The 16,130-nt window shown below is 47.6% G+C and overlaps 1 protein-coding gene across 1 annotated transcript in view; it reads left to right on the plus strand.

Annotated features, from left to right (window-relative positions):
* Positions 1–7,465: 7,465 nt before the first annotated feature.
* The window catches only part of Hebp1 (heme binding protein 1), a 25,264-nt gene continuing 16,599 nt past the window's right edge, over positions 7,466–16,130 (plus strand). Inside the window, exon 1 of the mRNA XM_050123251.1 lies at positions 7,466–7,663. Coding sequence (XP_049979208.1) covers positions 7,586–7,663 — 78 coding nt within the window. The 5' untranslated portion in view covers positions 7,466–7,585. The remainder of the gene's footprint in view (positions 7,664–16,130) is intronic.

The following is a 16,130-nucleotide window of genomic DNA, read 5'->3' on the forward strand; positions in this document are numbered from 1 at the left end:
GTGTAACATAACATAAAAACCAACATCTTACATTCAGTATTCGCTGTTTAAGTTCCTAAAGAGTCAGACCCAGTCTGCTTTCTCCTTCTCTGAAGCGTACCTGTTTGTGATTAACCATCCCTGCTTCTGCTCTTACCTATGTGGCTCTGTCCAGTTCCTTGTTCCAGGATACAAGAACCTGAAAGTCCTGGAGATGCCCACTGAATCCCAATATTTGCTTATATCATACCCTTACTTCCTCATTTGTGTGAATGGGTTTTTTCTTTACACCCAACTGTAGGAAACTACAACCCTGGGACAGGGTTCCCTAACTCAGTCCTATGTAGGGGAAAGGTTTTACAATATGGCACAACCTCAAAGGAAAGAATGATTTTGAATCTCAACTCGATGGAAGAATGAAAGCTAAAAAAGAATTACATAGGGCTGGCAAGAGGGTTCATCAGTAAAGGTGACTGCCATGAGAGCCGGGCGACCTGAGCGCCGTCCCTGGATCCCTGTAAAGGTGGAAGGAGAGATTGGCTCCACTAAGTTATCCTCTGGCCTCCACATGTGCCCTGTGACATACATTTACACCCCCAAATGCACACAGCAATAAACAGTTGTTTGTTAAAAATCAAGATCAGTCAACATAACCCTATAACTTAGCCTTTTCTCTTCATCTTATTTCCACATAAGGAGGAGCTCAATTCTGCTGTTCTACAAAACCCTCTGACTACAGGACCTAGGCTGGCTTCCCTAACCTTTTCTGAAGAAAAGGGAGGAATTTTTATTTTATTATTATTATTATTATTTTTTTTTTTTAGACAGAGTTTCTCTTTAGTTTTGTAACCTGTCCTGGAACTATCTCTATAGACCATGCTGGCCTCAGACTCACAGAGATCCACCTGCCTCTGCCTCCCAAGTGCTGAGATTAAAGGCATGCGACACCACCACCCAGCCAGAATTTTCTTATATACAACAAAAGGGGGGGGGCTGGAGAGATGGCTCAGAGGGTAAGAGCATTGCCTGCTCTTCCAAAGGTCCTGAGTTCAATTCCCAGCAACCACATGGTGGCTCACAACCATCTATAATGAGGTCTGGTGCCCTCTTCTGGCCTGCAGGCATACACACAGACAGAATATTGTATACAGAATAAATAAATAAATAAATATTAAAAAAAAAACAAAAGGGAAATTTCCCTTTACAGTGTTTCCTGGGGGCTGGTGCGATGGCTCATGGGGGCAAGGCTTGACCACGGTCTGACTCTCAGGACATGGAGGACGTAAAGAACCTACTCCCACAAAGTCTCCTCCAACAGCCATGCGTGAGCCCAGGCACCAGCTGTCCATGTGAACCTGGGCACCATTTGTTCTTTCTTCCCCGGGATAATTTATTTTGGTTTCATTTGGTTTGGGGCAAGGTTTGTTTTGTTATGTTTCCTTTTTGAGACAGACTCTCACTGGGTAACTCTGGCTGGCTCAGTAGACTAGGCTGGGCTCAGACTCACAGAGATCTGCCTGCTTCTGAGTTCTGGGATTAAAGGCGTGTAGGCAGGTGGCACCATTCCTGGGCTGGTTTGAGGTCCCAGCATGTAGCCATGGCTGACCTAGCACTTAGGACAATCCTCTGGTTCCTGAGTGCTGCAATTACAGGTATACACTAGCAAGCCCAGACCCCCATGTGACTTTTTTTTAAATATTTTATTTATTTATTTGCTATGCATACAATATTCTGTCTGTGTGTATGTATGTCTGCAGGCCAGAAGAGGGCACCAGACCTCATTACAGATGGTTGTGAGCCACCATGTGGTTGCTGGGAATTGAACTCAGGACATTTGGAAAAGCAGGCAATGCTCTTAACCACTGAGCCATCTCTCCAGCTCCCCCCCCCCATGTGACTTTTTAGTAGGACCTGACTATGAAGGTGCTGCTTTACTGGCAGAATTCTGATTTGTCCTGCTTTCCACATAAGTGCTAATCCAGATGTGCTCCCCATGAAGCTTCCTATTTAACGTTGGTTCTTCTGCTGCAGATGTTCCAGATGGCCCACCATCAGGGCCATGCCTGACATCCTTATAGCAAAGGGCGGGTTTACAAGAGAAAAAGCATCACGGAATCATTTTGTCAGTGTCACGTGACACAGGGAGCCTTCGGGTGAAGGACCCAAGGGACACGATCCAACTTAATGCTCAAATCACATGAAGCAGGAACAGCTGTGTAGACGTCTGACCGGACAACAGTGGAAACTGGTGGAGCAGAATGAACTGGGGACAGCCCAGCGGGGCCTGTCCGTCTAGACCCTTCTCGGTCCCTGGGTTGTAACAATTCTTCGTCTTCAGTATGGAATGAGGTCTCCCTGGAATAAAAGCCTTCATTTCTTTAAGATAGACTTTTTTAAAAAAATTGTTTGATGCTTTCATACATTTATAGGATGAATTTTAGCAATTTTTGTTCTTCATCCCCAGTCCTCTCCCACCAAACCCTTCTCCGTGAGTCCCCCCCCACCACCCCACCCCACCCCCATCTTCAAGTCTTCTTTTTTGTGTGTCACCGGCTGAATTTAACAAGAGTTTCCTGATAGAGCATGTTTGGTGGGTGTTTCTTGAATCGAGGCAAACTTGATCAGCAGCTACAGCACTGGGAATAAAGACACCCAGGAACTAGAGAGAGTAATTCAATGGTTAAGAACATATACTGTTCTTCCGGATGAACTGAGTTCAAATCCCAACACCCACATCAGGCAGCTTCACAACCATCTGTCGCTCTAGCTCGAGATGATCTGATGCCCTCTTCTGGCCTCCACACACAAACGCATGCATATACATAATTAAAAATAAAATAAATGTCTCCATCTCTCCAGGTCCTTAAGGATACCCCAGCACCAACAACCACGAACTTCCAATAGTTCCTCAAGAACTTGTGAAGCCCTATTGACCCCCTCCCCTGTCCGTGATGAAATGCTGAGGGACTTTTTTATTTTTATTTTTATTTTTTTGACAGGGTTTCTCTGTGTAGCTCTGGCTGTCCTGAAGCTTGTAGACCAGGTGGACCTCAAACTCAGAGATCCACATGCCTTTGCCTCCCAAGTGCTGGGATTAAAGGTGTGCACCACCACATGGGACTGAGGGACCCAGTTTGTGCTGGTTTGCACAGATACCCTCAGTGCAGCGCACTCCTGAGTGCAAAAGCCTTGTCACGTCAGAGGACATCTTACTGCTGCACGTTTTCCCATCCTCAGGCTCTTGGGAAGGGTGTAGCTGTCTACAGGGTTGAGTCCCCCCCCCTTCCCTTGCCCGCCTCCCCACCCCCCACCTCCCCCTACCCCTGCCATCACGTCTTCGCAGCAAGTTGGTCGGTTATGGTTTCTGCATACTGGAGTAAAAATCTTTTGGTGTGAAGGTTGGGCAGGGCACTAATCTATGGATATAAACCTAAGTATTTAAAAGGCACGAGGATAAACTCTTACAGAATGCCCAACATTTCAGGCTTTGTGGCTGGCTTTGGGGGACAGGGTTCCGGTTTCTATGACTCAAGTAGGGAAAGGCTTCCCGGTTTCTAAGGTTTGCATCAAAGGAGGAAGTGTGAGAACCCGGAGGACAGCAAAGGGTCAGAGAGAAACGCGGCTGCGGGAACCTTCATTTGAAGCCACCATTTTCTAAACTCTTTTCCACAGACCCAACCCCTTGTTTCCCGAATTCCCAGCTCTGCCTGGGTCTCGTGTCCAAGGACACACCCGGGATCCTTGTATTAACTGCAACCTTCCCTTCGCCGTTGCCCTTTGCACCCTAGGTTTTTGTTGGTTTCAAGGGCAGCCAGCCTATGGCCCTCATAGCACCTTCATTTGAATCCTATCGTACTATTGATTTTTCTGGGGACTGGGACAGAATACCTAACAAAAGCAAATTAAAGATGAAAGGAGACGAGAGCATGGAGCATTTGGTCATTTTGTGTCCACAAGCAGCACGCACCGGGCAGTGAATGCTTTGGCTCAGAGACCACCAAACGGTGCGCTCGCTCACAGGTGCTTCCTAACTCCGTTCATCTAATCTGTAAACGTTCTTGTAGACCCACCTGGAGCTTTATTTCCATGGTTGTTCTTAAGCCCATGAAACCATCGATCGAAATCACCTCAACCACTGCACCTTCTTTCCAGCTCCCAAATGTCCCATTGTTCTTAACAGATTCGTTTGTAAGAAAGGAGACATAACTGTGAACAGAGGAAAAAATATTTTTGGTTTTATTTATTTGTTTATCTTTTGTACTTATTTGTTTTATTTTATGTGTATACATGTTTGTCCTGAGCATATATCTATTCACCATGTGTGTGCCTGGGGCCCTTGGCAGAAAAAAAGGGACCAGGATCTCTTGGGACTGGAGTTAGGAATAAGTGTGATTTTCCATGTGGGTGCATGGGAACAAGTGCTCCCAACCACTGAGCCAGCTCATTTATTTAGTTAGTTAATTAGTTAGTTATGAGACAGAGCTTCTTTTTGTAGTTTAGGCCGATCTGAAACTCACTATATGCCCCAAGATGGCTTGGACATTCAGCAAACTTCCTGCCTCAGTCTTCAGAGTACTAGAATTTCAGGCATGAACTATCACCTGGGTTTTTCCTGAAACAGGCTCTCTGTGTAGCCCTGGCAGTCCTGGAACTCGCTCTGTAGACCAGGAAGACTTCGAACTCAGAGATCCACCTGCCCCTGCCTCCGAAGTGCTGGGATTAAAGGCATGCACCACCACTGCCTGATCAAAAATAAATAAAGAATAAATAAATAAATAAATAAATCTTAAAAGCCAGGTAACAAGCTGGTCATGTGGTACATCCCTATAACCCCCACACTCAGAAGGCTACAACAGGAGGATTGTAAGTCTGAGGCCAGCCTGGGCCACATAGTGAGACTGTAGTTGAACCAACAAACAAAACCAAACAAAGCAACATCTCTTACCAATTAAATTCTAATTTAATGTATGTAGATGCATTTAATAGCCAATAGAATGCCATAGTTTTACTAGGTAACATTTTGTTGCTTTTTTGATGGTACATAAAAATAGCGCCTCTCAGCCGGGCGGTGGTGGCGCACACCTTTAATCCCAGCACTCGGGAGGCAGAGGCAGGCGGATCTCTGTGAGTTCGAGACCAGCCTGGTCTACAAGAGCTAGTTCCAGGACAGGCTCCAAAACCACAGAGAAACCCTGTCTCGAAAAACCAAAAANAAAAAAAAAAAAAGCGCCTCTCAACAGTAAGTGGCATTTTAGAGTCAAGCAAATATGAAGTAATTAAATAGCAACTTACTTCACTCTGATGAAGGAATGTTTGTCATCAGAACATGGAAAAGCCCCTTTTACATGCAGTTAGTAATGTGCATTATCTCTTTCTACCAAACGTGATCATTGTTATGACCATTGTCGATGCTTCTGCTTAGCTCAGCCTCCACTTCCCTTTCTCAGGAAGGAGACGTGTGCCCAGCTGGCTCAGCAGCTGCACACACTAGACATCCAGATCACAGCTCAATGGGCAGACAACTTAAGCCATCCCAGCCATCAGGTTCAAGGTGTGTGTACCAGTGTCACATGGGCAGGACCTTAGAACAAAGGCACCTGGTGCAGTGTTCATAGAGACACGGGGTTTGAAGGGTCTGTTCAGAGAAATCAGATACCAAAGGGTCAAAGGGCATGGTCCTGAAGGGTCAGTGTGATGCTATGGACCATGAGTTTCCTTTCGTTTGGAAAGCTATTTATTTTGACCCAGTTCCCTCTTTTCCTCCCTCTGCTTTCCTTATTATATTACTGTTGTTATTATATTATCATTATTATTGCTATTACTATTGTCTTAGTTAGGGTTTCTGTTACTGTGATAAGACACCATGGCTAAAAACAACTAGAGGAGAAGGTTTATTTCTCCTTACAACTCTCGGATCACACCCTGGCACCCAAGGCAAGAACCTGGAAGTGGGAACTGAAGCAGAACCCATGGAGGAGTGATGCTTCCCGGCTTGCTCCTCAAGTGCTCAACCTGCTTTCTTTGTTGTTGTTTAACAAAAACAACAAGAACAACAACAAAAAGGTTGGTTGATTTGGCCTGGCTTAGTCCTGGAACTTGCACTGTAGACCAGGCTGGCATTGAACTTAGTGAGATCTGCCTGCCTTTGCCTCCTGAGTGCTGCGATTAAAGGCACGCACCTCCACCGCCCAGCTTTCAACCTTCTTTCTTAAACAACTCAGGGCCACCTGCCCAGGGATGACACTGTCTACCGTGGGATGTGCCCCACAACATCAGACATTAGTCAAGAAAGAGCTTCCCAGACTTGCTGTCAGACAGTCTGAAGCAGACATGTTCTCAGCTGAGGTTCCTCTTCTCAGACAACTCTAGCTTGTGTCGAGTTGACAAAAAAAAAAAAAAAAAAAAAAAAAAAAAAAAAAAAAAAAAAAACAGAACAGAGAGAGTCTAAAACATTAGGTTTCGTTGTGATATTTTTGCATATGTCATTTGCGTATATCATTGTATTTGCTCATATCCACGACCTTCCTCCGTTCCTTCCCCCTCTGTAAGACGGATATGTGCAATGTGTACACCTGCTAGTGATACTGGGAGTACAGATAAGACTTGTAAAGTACTTGGCAAGGGACAGGCACTCACGAAACTGTGGTAAAAACCAACTAGGTTATGAGGGGACGGAATGAACTGTTGTTGGGACAAGGAATGGGGAACTTGTAATCAAACACAATGTCGGGACTGGAGAGAGGACCCAGTGGTGAAAAGCTCACTCTGCTCTTACAGAGGATCTGAGGTCGGTTCCTAGAATCCACCTTTGGGACTTCCTGGGACGCCCTCCTGGGACGCTAGCTCTCAGGGGATGCAAAGCACTCAAGAGCTGGATATAGTGGCGCTCACCCATAATCCTCAGCTCTGGTGAAGCCGAGGCAGGAAGACAGCCCGAGCTGGCAGTCACCCCATTTACAGAGTGAGTTCCAGGCTGAGACCCTGCCCCCAAAACCAAACAAACACGGTAGAAAATAAAACAGTAAGGAACTGGTTAAGAGCGGCTTTTTCCATCTCATAGACGATGAAGCCAGGGTGGTAGTGAACACGGCAAGTCCAGCCCTCCAGAGGCTGACGCAGGAGGATCCTGAGGCCAGCCTAGACTGCACAGTGGACCCTGTCACAAAATAACAAACAGATTATTCTAATCCTCTGAGTGAGGCATTGAGGTAGGAAGAAGGTGACTAAGGAAAGTAGAAAATATATCTTGCTGGACAGTGGTGGCGCACGCAGGTGGATCTCTGTGAATTCCAGACCAACGTGGTTTCAGGACAGCCAGAGCTACACAAAGAAACCTTGTCACGAAAAAAAAAGAAAAAAAAAAAAGGTGTATCTGGAGTAGAATGAGGTGCTACTGACACTGATACCTGCTCCACCCAAGAGCTTGCAGACGGCTCGTGTGGGTGGAGCCTTGGGGGACCCCGCCTCGGCCACGCCCCGTATTGACGAGACTCCGCCCCAGTCCCCTGACTTCTGTGGCACTCACTGGCCGCTCGCTCTGTGGACCCCTGCGGCCCTACTTGGCCACGGACTTTCCGCGCGAACGTCCAGCTCCTAGGGCGACACCATGTTGGGCATGATCAGAAACTCGCTGTTCGGGAGCGTGGAGACGTGGCCTTGGCAGGTTCTGAGCACCGGGGGCAAGGTAGGCCCGCAGCGCTGCAGAGAACCGGAGGACTGCGCAGCCGTCCCCACCCTGGCCCGGGGCTGGAGGGGGTGTTGCGAAACTGTGGGTGGGACTGTGACCGAGCTGCTTTCCAGCCGCCGCCGCGCTTCACAGCCAGGCGCTGGCCCTGGGAAGGAGGGGAGAATGCTGGTCAGGCTCAGCCCGAGCAGGATACGAAAAGGATCCATCTTGGAGAGTGGGACACCGCCTGTTGAATGCATTCGTCCATTTAAGTATTCCAAACTGTCTGAACTTGCCCCCTCTTAGTACAGAGACCCATTCTGTCCCAGGCTGGCCTGGCACTGGCTGTGTAACGCAGACTGGCCCTGAATTCTGTGGCAATAGTCCTGCCTCAGCCTCATGTGTGCTAGGGTTACAGGCGTGAGCTACCACGCCTGGCTACATTCTGAGCAGCTCTTGGTTACAGAAACGACTGACAGAAATCCTAGTGTGCAAAAACAAACAAACAGAAAAAAAAAAGCAACCCCCCCCCCAACCCCAAGTACAGAAGGAATAGAAAAGGGCTGTGCTACAGATGTGTTGTGCAGATTGGGAGTGTGGGGGCGGGGTGGGGTGGGAGCAGCAGGCAGATCTGCTGGGGAGCCACAAGGGGCCCTTCAACCTGCCTTGGGCTGTGCAGGGCGGCTTGTGTGGCAGTTCACAGTCACGGGTGTTTTCAAAAGTTCAGAGCTATACGGTTCATGATTTATAGAACTGTTCGTGTTGGGTGCATAGAGAGAGTGAGGAGATATAATCACCGTGTTCTGTCTAGTTTGCCTCAACACAGGAGTGGGCAACGGTCTGCTTTCCTGGAAACTGGAAGCTGGGTACCCAGTTAAAATCTTGCACGCATACATTGTTTTCCCTAAACTCTATTTGATTATTCACTGGTTGATATTGGGCATCAAACCTAGAGCCTTATGCTACGGATTGAGTGCTTCAATCTGGGGCCTGACAAGTATTTTATCTCAGTACCATCTCTCTGTATAACAATTCTGGTAAAGGCCTGTATACTTGGGGACCAAGTTCTGGAACGTATCACAGTGAGCCTCACACAAAAGCTCACAACTCACCTCTGGACTAGACTCAGTTATCTAGAGGCCCGGCAAGGCATCTGTCCCTCTCTCGGAGTTTCCCCAGCTGTGGATGGACAGGCAGTTGAAGCTCTGATCGCAGGGGGACCCACATGCAAAGGCCTTCACCAGCCGGGCAGACAATGGAAATGAACGGAACCGGCCGGTTAGATTACAGGGCCTGGTGGCCACTGAAACATGTTAAGAATGTTTTATGAAGCCAGGTGGTGGTGGCGCCCACCTTTAATCCCAGCACTCCGGAGGCAGAGGCAGGCGGATCTCTGTGAGTTCGAGGCCAGCCTGGTCTACAAGAGCTACTTCCAGGACAGCTGGGACTGTTACACAGAGAAACCCTGTCTCAAAAAAACAAAACAAAAAGAATGCTTTACCACCAAGCAGCCTCCCAGGACTAGTGTTGTCAAGTTAAGAAAAGCCAGATATCCAAGTTCTCCGTGAGAAACTCCCCAGTTTACAAATAACACTCTTTTGTGTGCCAACTATGTGTGGGCCGGCATCTTGGGAAGGAAGGAAGGAAAGAAAGAAAGAAAGGAAGGAAGGAAGGAAGGAAGGAAGGAAGGAAGAAAGAAAGAAAGAAAGAAAGAAAAAAAGAGACAGATGGAGGGACAGAGGGAGAGAGAGAGAGAGAAAGAGAAAGTAGACAAAACCAAGCTGGATATGGTGGCTCATAGCTGCAAACCCAGAACTCAGGAGGCAGAAGCAGGAGAATTGCCACAAGTTCGAGGTCATCCTGGCCTACATTGTGAGTTCCAAGCTGAAGCTATATAACAACAGGGTGGATCCACCCAGGAGTTCTGCCCCCATGGAGCTTTTGTTTCAGTGGCTAATGAGCAAATAAGAGATATACACTATGGGGCTGGAGAGACGGCACAGAGGTTAAGACTGTGCACCGCTCTTGCAGGGGACCTGAGTTCGAGTCCTAGCATCTACATCAGGCAGCTCACACCCCAATGCTGGGTGTCTGCCGAGCGACTTATAGCGTAGTTATCTCATTGAAACTTTAAAAGATGGTGTTAAGACTTGAACTAAGCCAGGTATGGCTGTGCCTGGCTGCGATTCCAGCACTCAGCAGTAAAGACAGGAGGATTATAAATAAGTTACTTAACATCCTAGCCACCCTAGGCCCCAGATTCTTCAGTTGCAAGGGAAGCCTAAGGCTGCCTCTGTGACATTTTGTTAAATATTCAGAGACTTGTAAGCTTTGTCTTTGACATACAGAGTCAGGGTCTGGGTCACAATCGGTTGTCTACACCCCTGGCAGGTGGATAGGGCCCTGTGGGCTGGGCCTCACGTGGCTTTGAGCCATCCACACGCTTGGGACTGATTTCAGCCAGACCTTATCAGGTTCTCCATTGCTCGAGGAGGGAGGGGGCAGGGAGCCCGCTGGTCTGAGTTGGGTGGGTCCTGAGAAGGCTTGGAGCAGGACTGATAATGACCAAATGATCGGAGTCCTCTGTTTCAACCTGTGCAAATACGTGCAGGACGTGCAGGACCACAGCCTAGGTTTGAGTCCTGGCTCCACCATCTTCCCACTGTGACCTGGGCATGGCACTTAACCTCTTGTTCCCCAGTACCTCTAAAAACGAAGACTAAAGCACTAACCTCCCCTATGCATACTTACTGACTTCCAGGTCAATAAGAGAACCCGTCTCAAAACAAAAGCAACCAAGCGATCTGGAGAGGGGGCTCAATGGTTGTAAGCAGTGGCTGTTCTTGCAGAAGACCTGGTTCAGTTTCCCGCACTCACCGCACAACCATTCGTAACTCCAGTTTAAGGGGCTCTAGTGCTCTCTTCTGACCTCTGGGGACCAGGGATGCACCTGGTATACATGTATGCATTATTCATGCAGCCAAACACTCATACACATAAACAATCTTGTGTTTTGTTTGTTTTTTTTTTTTTTTTTTCCAAGACAGAGGTTTCTCTGTGTAGCCTTGGCTGTCCTGGAACTCACTCTGTAAATCAGGTTAGCCTTGAACTCAGATCTTTCTGCCTCTGCCTTCCAAGTGCTGGGCTTATTACACCGCTGCTTGTCCAGCATAAATTTTTAAAAAGGTAGTTGGATCCTGATAAATGACATCTGAGCTTGTCCCTTTGTTTACACACACACACACACACACACACACACACACACACACACACGAGGGGAGAGAGTGAGGGAAGGAAGGAGAGAGAGAGAGAACGTGAATGAATTCAGGTCCTTTTGCACGATGATACCCGGTGCAATGCTCAGTCCTAAGCAGATACTCAGAGCCTGCTGATTATTTGCATAGAAGGAGGAAGGAAAGCCCAAAGAATCGGCTGTCTCTTTTTTCCACTGAGTTCTTTGCCTTTAGCTGCCCCACTTGTTACAGAAGTTAACTGAATAAAATGAATTCTGAGACTTTGTTCCAAATTTGTCACGGGACATACAAGTGTCTGACCCCAATAACACGCACGGGGACCAAAGAGAAGCGGGATGCCGCGGGTGTCCGCACATCCCTGGGGTCCTCCGATGTGCGCTAGAAGGGAGGGTGCGGAGCAGAATTCCGTTTCCTGTCTCCCCTTTCAGCAACTGGGTCTTCTTGGGCAATCCAATCTGTCTGATTCTTATTTCCTTCTGGGTAAATACAGTTAGGTGACCTTTGAAACCGTTTGCAGTTCTGAAGCTCTGTGATTCACGTGGTTGAGTTTCGAACGTTAAAACACAGCAAATAGCAGAATGGGGGGTGCGGGGTTCACGAGGACAGGGGTGTTAGGGAGTGAACTCTGCCGGGGTACACCCACAGTTAGCCCTGGAAGGCTGTTTGGAAATATCAGTCTCACTAGCCGGAAGCTTCATAGGGGGTCCCCGGTGTTACTAGGTGAGATGGCCCAGAGTCCAGGCTGTTTAGCTGCGTCTTGATTCTTGCTTTGATGCAGTTCCAGTCTCATAGGAAGGGGTCTTTTCCTTTCTTTTATTATTTAATTCTTTGACAATTTCCTACATGTGTATAATCAATATTAGTTTTTTACACTCCTTATTATCTTGTCTCATCCCCCAGTCTTCTCCCCAAAAGTGCCCCTTCTTGCTTTCATGTCTGTGTGTGTGTGCATGTGTGTGTGTCTGCCCCACTGAGTTTAAATAGGCTTTCCTGCATGAACATGCGTGACCATGGCAACATGGATACACCACTCCAACCACCAGGAACTGTAAGGCTATGAGAAATACTTACCTTTGAGACAGATCCCAAATAGACCAGGCTGTCCTTGAACTCAAACTTCTGCTCCTCCTGCCCTTATCTCCCCTGTACTAAAATTATAGGCAAGAGCTCTATCCACGAGCTACGCCCTTAATCTCCGAATGGGAGTTTAAAGATGAACTGGACCCTCAGAGTGTGCCTGAAATTTTCCTGGCTCTGGGCATGGTGGTGCACGCCTTTAGTCCCAGCACCAGGAGGCAGAGGCATGTGAGTCTCTGTGAATTTGAGACCAGCCTAGTCTGCACAGCCAGTTCAGGCCAGTCAGGGCTACATAGTGAGACCCCCCAGCCCCTCAGAAAAAAAAAAATAAGATAAACTCTCCCTGTCCTCTTTCTCGTTACTTTCTCTTTAATTTGTACTACAAAAATAGTTTTTTTTTTTGCATTCTAAATATGAAGTTAGAGTATTAAATATACTTATTCAAACTACAGAGACCATTCACAACCCACAGTCCTACCTAAATTCTCTTTTCCCCTCTTAGAGCCCTAGGAGTCAAAGCCACCTCTCCAGTTGAGACTCTTTGGTGTGGCATGACACGGGAAACCCTGTTTGATAAGCCTAACCAGCCAGTTCCTCAGTCATGGGTACCATTTTCCTAATCACTAAAGGAGAAAGCCTTTAACCAAATAAACACCCAGGGATTTGCATCATGTAAAGTTGTGTGGCTCAGCTCCTATCTACAAAGACTTTATTTTTCAACTACAGCAGTGTCTCATTGCCAGACAGTAAAACCAAGACAGACCAACTTTACTTTTAGTGCCCTGAGATAAACCCGAGTAGAAGGGAAAAGACTTGAAGGAGTCACATTGTACCCCGTCGCTATGGGTGAAGTGTTGTTTTTGCAGAACATTGGTTCAGCCACGTGTGTGTTCATGATAAAGGCTGATGTAGAAATAGTTTTCTTTTGTGGATTGTAAAATTTTTTTAAAAGTTTGAAGAACAAACACAAATAAAGTTTGAGCAATGCTGACTTCCTGGATGTCCAGGAACACAGCATTTTATCACAGAAAGATGTCACAAGGCAAGGTGAAGGGGACAGGGCACAGGAGAGCTGCATGTTTGTCGTGAGTCTGAACACAGAGAGAGGTTAAAGGCCATAGGACAGAGGCTCGGTACAAAGGACAGACCTTAGCAGAGAGACGCTTTGTGTGGGAAGAGAGACTGCAGTGTGCGGGGTGAGCTGGGGAGGCTGGGAATGCAGCTCCGTGGTAGGACAGCATTGAAGACCCATTGCGGGAAAGCTGTTGCCCTTCCAACCCGAAGAATGGCATCTGCCCTGGATAGAGGCATAACACTGTCATCCTCCCTTCAGAGTTCATGCAGCTGCACAAGCTAGTCCCCCACCAAGGGGCCAAGGGACCACCCTCAGGAAGGCAGGTTTGCCATAAACCATGCTGAAGAGAACGGAGGAATACTTATCCCTTTAATGAGATTATAGCACACTTTTCCTGTCCAGAATTCCAGCCTTTAGCAGCAAACAGAGCTATAGTAAAGCTTGCCTACTTTTCTGGTTTACTCAGAAAAGCACAACTTTCAGCTTGGTGGTGGTGGCACACGCTCTGGTTTACAGAGGGAGTTCCAGGACAGCCAGGGCTGTGCTGTTGCACAGAGAAACCCTGTCTCAAAAAATTAAGGAAAGAAGGGAGGGAGAGAGGGAGGGAGGAAGGGAGAGAGGGAGGGAAGAAGGGAGGAAGGGAGGGAGGGATGGAGGAGAGGAGGGGGAGGCAGGCAGGCAGGCAGGCAGGTGGGCAGGCGGGCAGGCGGGCAGGCGGGCAGGCGGGCGGGCAGGCAGACACGCCTTTCTCGTTACTTCTCTGTCTCTCTTCCAGTCAGGCTTCCCCTTCACTTCAGCCTCACTCTCTCCAAAGCCCCACCACCACCATGTAGATGTGTGGTAAGCTTTCTCACCAGGCTTTCTTGTGGGGATCACCACCCCCCAAATAATGACATGAAGACTTATTATTAATTATGAAAGCTTGGCTTTAGCTTAGGCATGTTCCTAACTAGCTTTTATAACTTAAATGAACCCATTTTTATTGATCTACATTCTGACACATAGCTTTCACCTCTCTTCTATTCTCTAAGGCCAACTTACTCCCCATCTTGCTGGCCTCTCTCACAAGCCGACATTCATCTCCACTTCCTCTTTCTCCTAGGAAGTCCCGCCTATTGGCCATTCAGTTCTTTATTAAACCAATCAGAAGGTGCCTTGGCAAAGACACATCTTCACAGTGTACAAAAAGATTATCCCACAATGGGTATGGCCTCCGTGTGTGCTTAAGTCAAATGGCATGGCTCTTTCTCCTTTCTCTGCTCCGTCTCCCTCCGTCAGACTGCTGCCAAGATTCACAGCTTGCCTGCCCTGGGTTTGTCTTTTAAAGGCTGATAGGCTTTCTTTTGAGTTCTTTTGTTAATGAGTGTAAGAACCCCAAGAGGGGACCTCACTCCTTCAGTAACATGGCAACACTGATGGGACGCCACAAACTTTATGGCTACATCTTCTTGGGTTCCATCCCCAGCTCCAAAAGAAATAAACACAACTAGAGAAAAGAAAGAAAAGGAAGATGGGGCAGTGTCTAGCTGAGTGGTAAAGCTTGACACAAGCATGCACGCACACATGCATGTACACATGCACACATGCACACACAGCCCTGGGCTCGCTCTCTCTTAACACCAAAAGAAACAAAGCGGAGTCGGGGGCTGGTATTGAGTCTAGAAGCTATGGAAGAGCATACATACTTCTTTCCCCTGGTGTTGCTGGGGTTAAAACAGACAGCCTCACCCACAATAAGCAAGTCCTCTACTGCTGAGCTGTATCCCAGTCCTCAACTTTAACTTTTCCTCACTCTCAGCCACACTACTAGAACAAGACTGTTCTTGGCATTGTCAGTTCCTGGGGGATTGTTACTATTAATACATTTTTTTTGGTGCTTGTTTTTGCCTATCTTTGTTTTTTTTTTTTTTCTTTTTCTGGCATTTCCTAAATGTTGAGTCTTTTGATTTTTTGTTTTAATTTTATTTATTTGATAGTGTGTGTGTCAGGGGGGATGTTCATTCATGTGAGTGGGCACACCATGGCACACGTGTTAGAGGACAACCTGCAGACGTCAGCCCTCACCTTCTACCACATAGGACTGGGAACAAACTCGCGTCATCGGACGTGGTGGCAGGTGCCTTGACCTGCTGAGCCATCCAACTCCTGGCTCTCTATTATTAATGTTTTAAGTTAGTATACAAGATAACAAGCTTCATTCAGGGATTTTCACTTACATATCTATATAAATATCATTGTATTTTGCTTGTATTTTTTTCCCTGCGTTTCTCCTCCTCCCTCCTCTCCACAGATGGTTCCCCTTCAGCTTTCTTGCCTGTGTGTGTGTGTGTGTGTGTGTGTGTGTGTGTGTGTGTTTAAAGCTGGGTTCTGCACGAAAGAAAACAAGATGGCTGTCCTCACCCTCTTCCACCCTCCCTTTAGCCCTCTTCCTCCTCTATAGTTCACATGCATGTCACAGGTGTATGTACCTTATATGTATTTAAATGTAGATGCAGCAATGAGGAAATGTGGTCTTTGCCTCCCCGAGTCTGGATTGTCTCACTCCACATGGTGACCTCCATTCCACCCACTTTCCTGCTGCTGTTGATTCCCTCTTTACCGTTGTCTACACCTCACACTCTGTGTCCGCTGCTCCGCTGGGGAACATCTAGACTGGCTCCATGTCGGGGTTACTGTCAATAACGCAGTGATAAGCATGGGTGTGTGGCTCTCTGGGGTGCACTGACCTGGGGGCCGTCACGTATGTTCCCAGGAGGGGCATAGCTGGGTCGTATGGTCATTCTTCGCTTTCTGAGCATCCTCCAAACGGATTTCCCAGAGTAGCCGAACCACTGTGCATTCCATCCGCAGTGCAAATGGTTCGTCTTTCCCTGCATCCTTCTCCTTGCCAGCGTACACTGTCATTTGTCTTTTCATTGCTGCTGTCACTGCCCCTGCTGCCACCTCCTCTCCTCCTCCCCCTCCTCTTCTCCTCCCTCTCCTCTTCTCCTCCCCCTCCTCTCCTCCTCCCCCTCTTCTTCTTCTCCTCCCCTCCTCTTCTCCTCCTCCCCCTCCTCTCCTCCTCCCCCTCCTCCTCCCC

The sequence above is a fragment of the Alexandromys fortis genome, unplaced genomic scaffold (genome assembly GCF_014885135.2).
Source record: "Alexandromys fortis isolate MF-2015 unplaced genomic scaffold, M_Fortis_MF-2015_v1.1 scaffold_223, whole genome shotgun sequence".
NCBI lineage: Eukaryota > Metazoa > Chordata > Mammalia > Rodentia > Cricetidae > Alexandromys > Alexandromys fortis.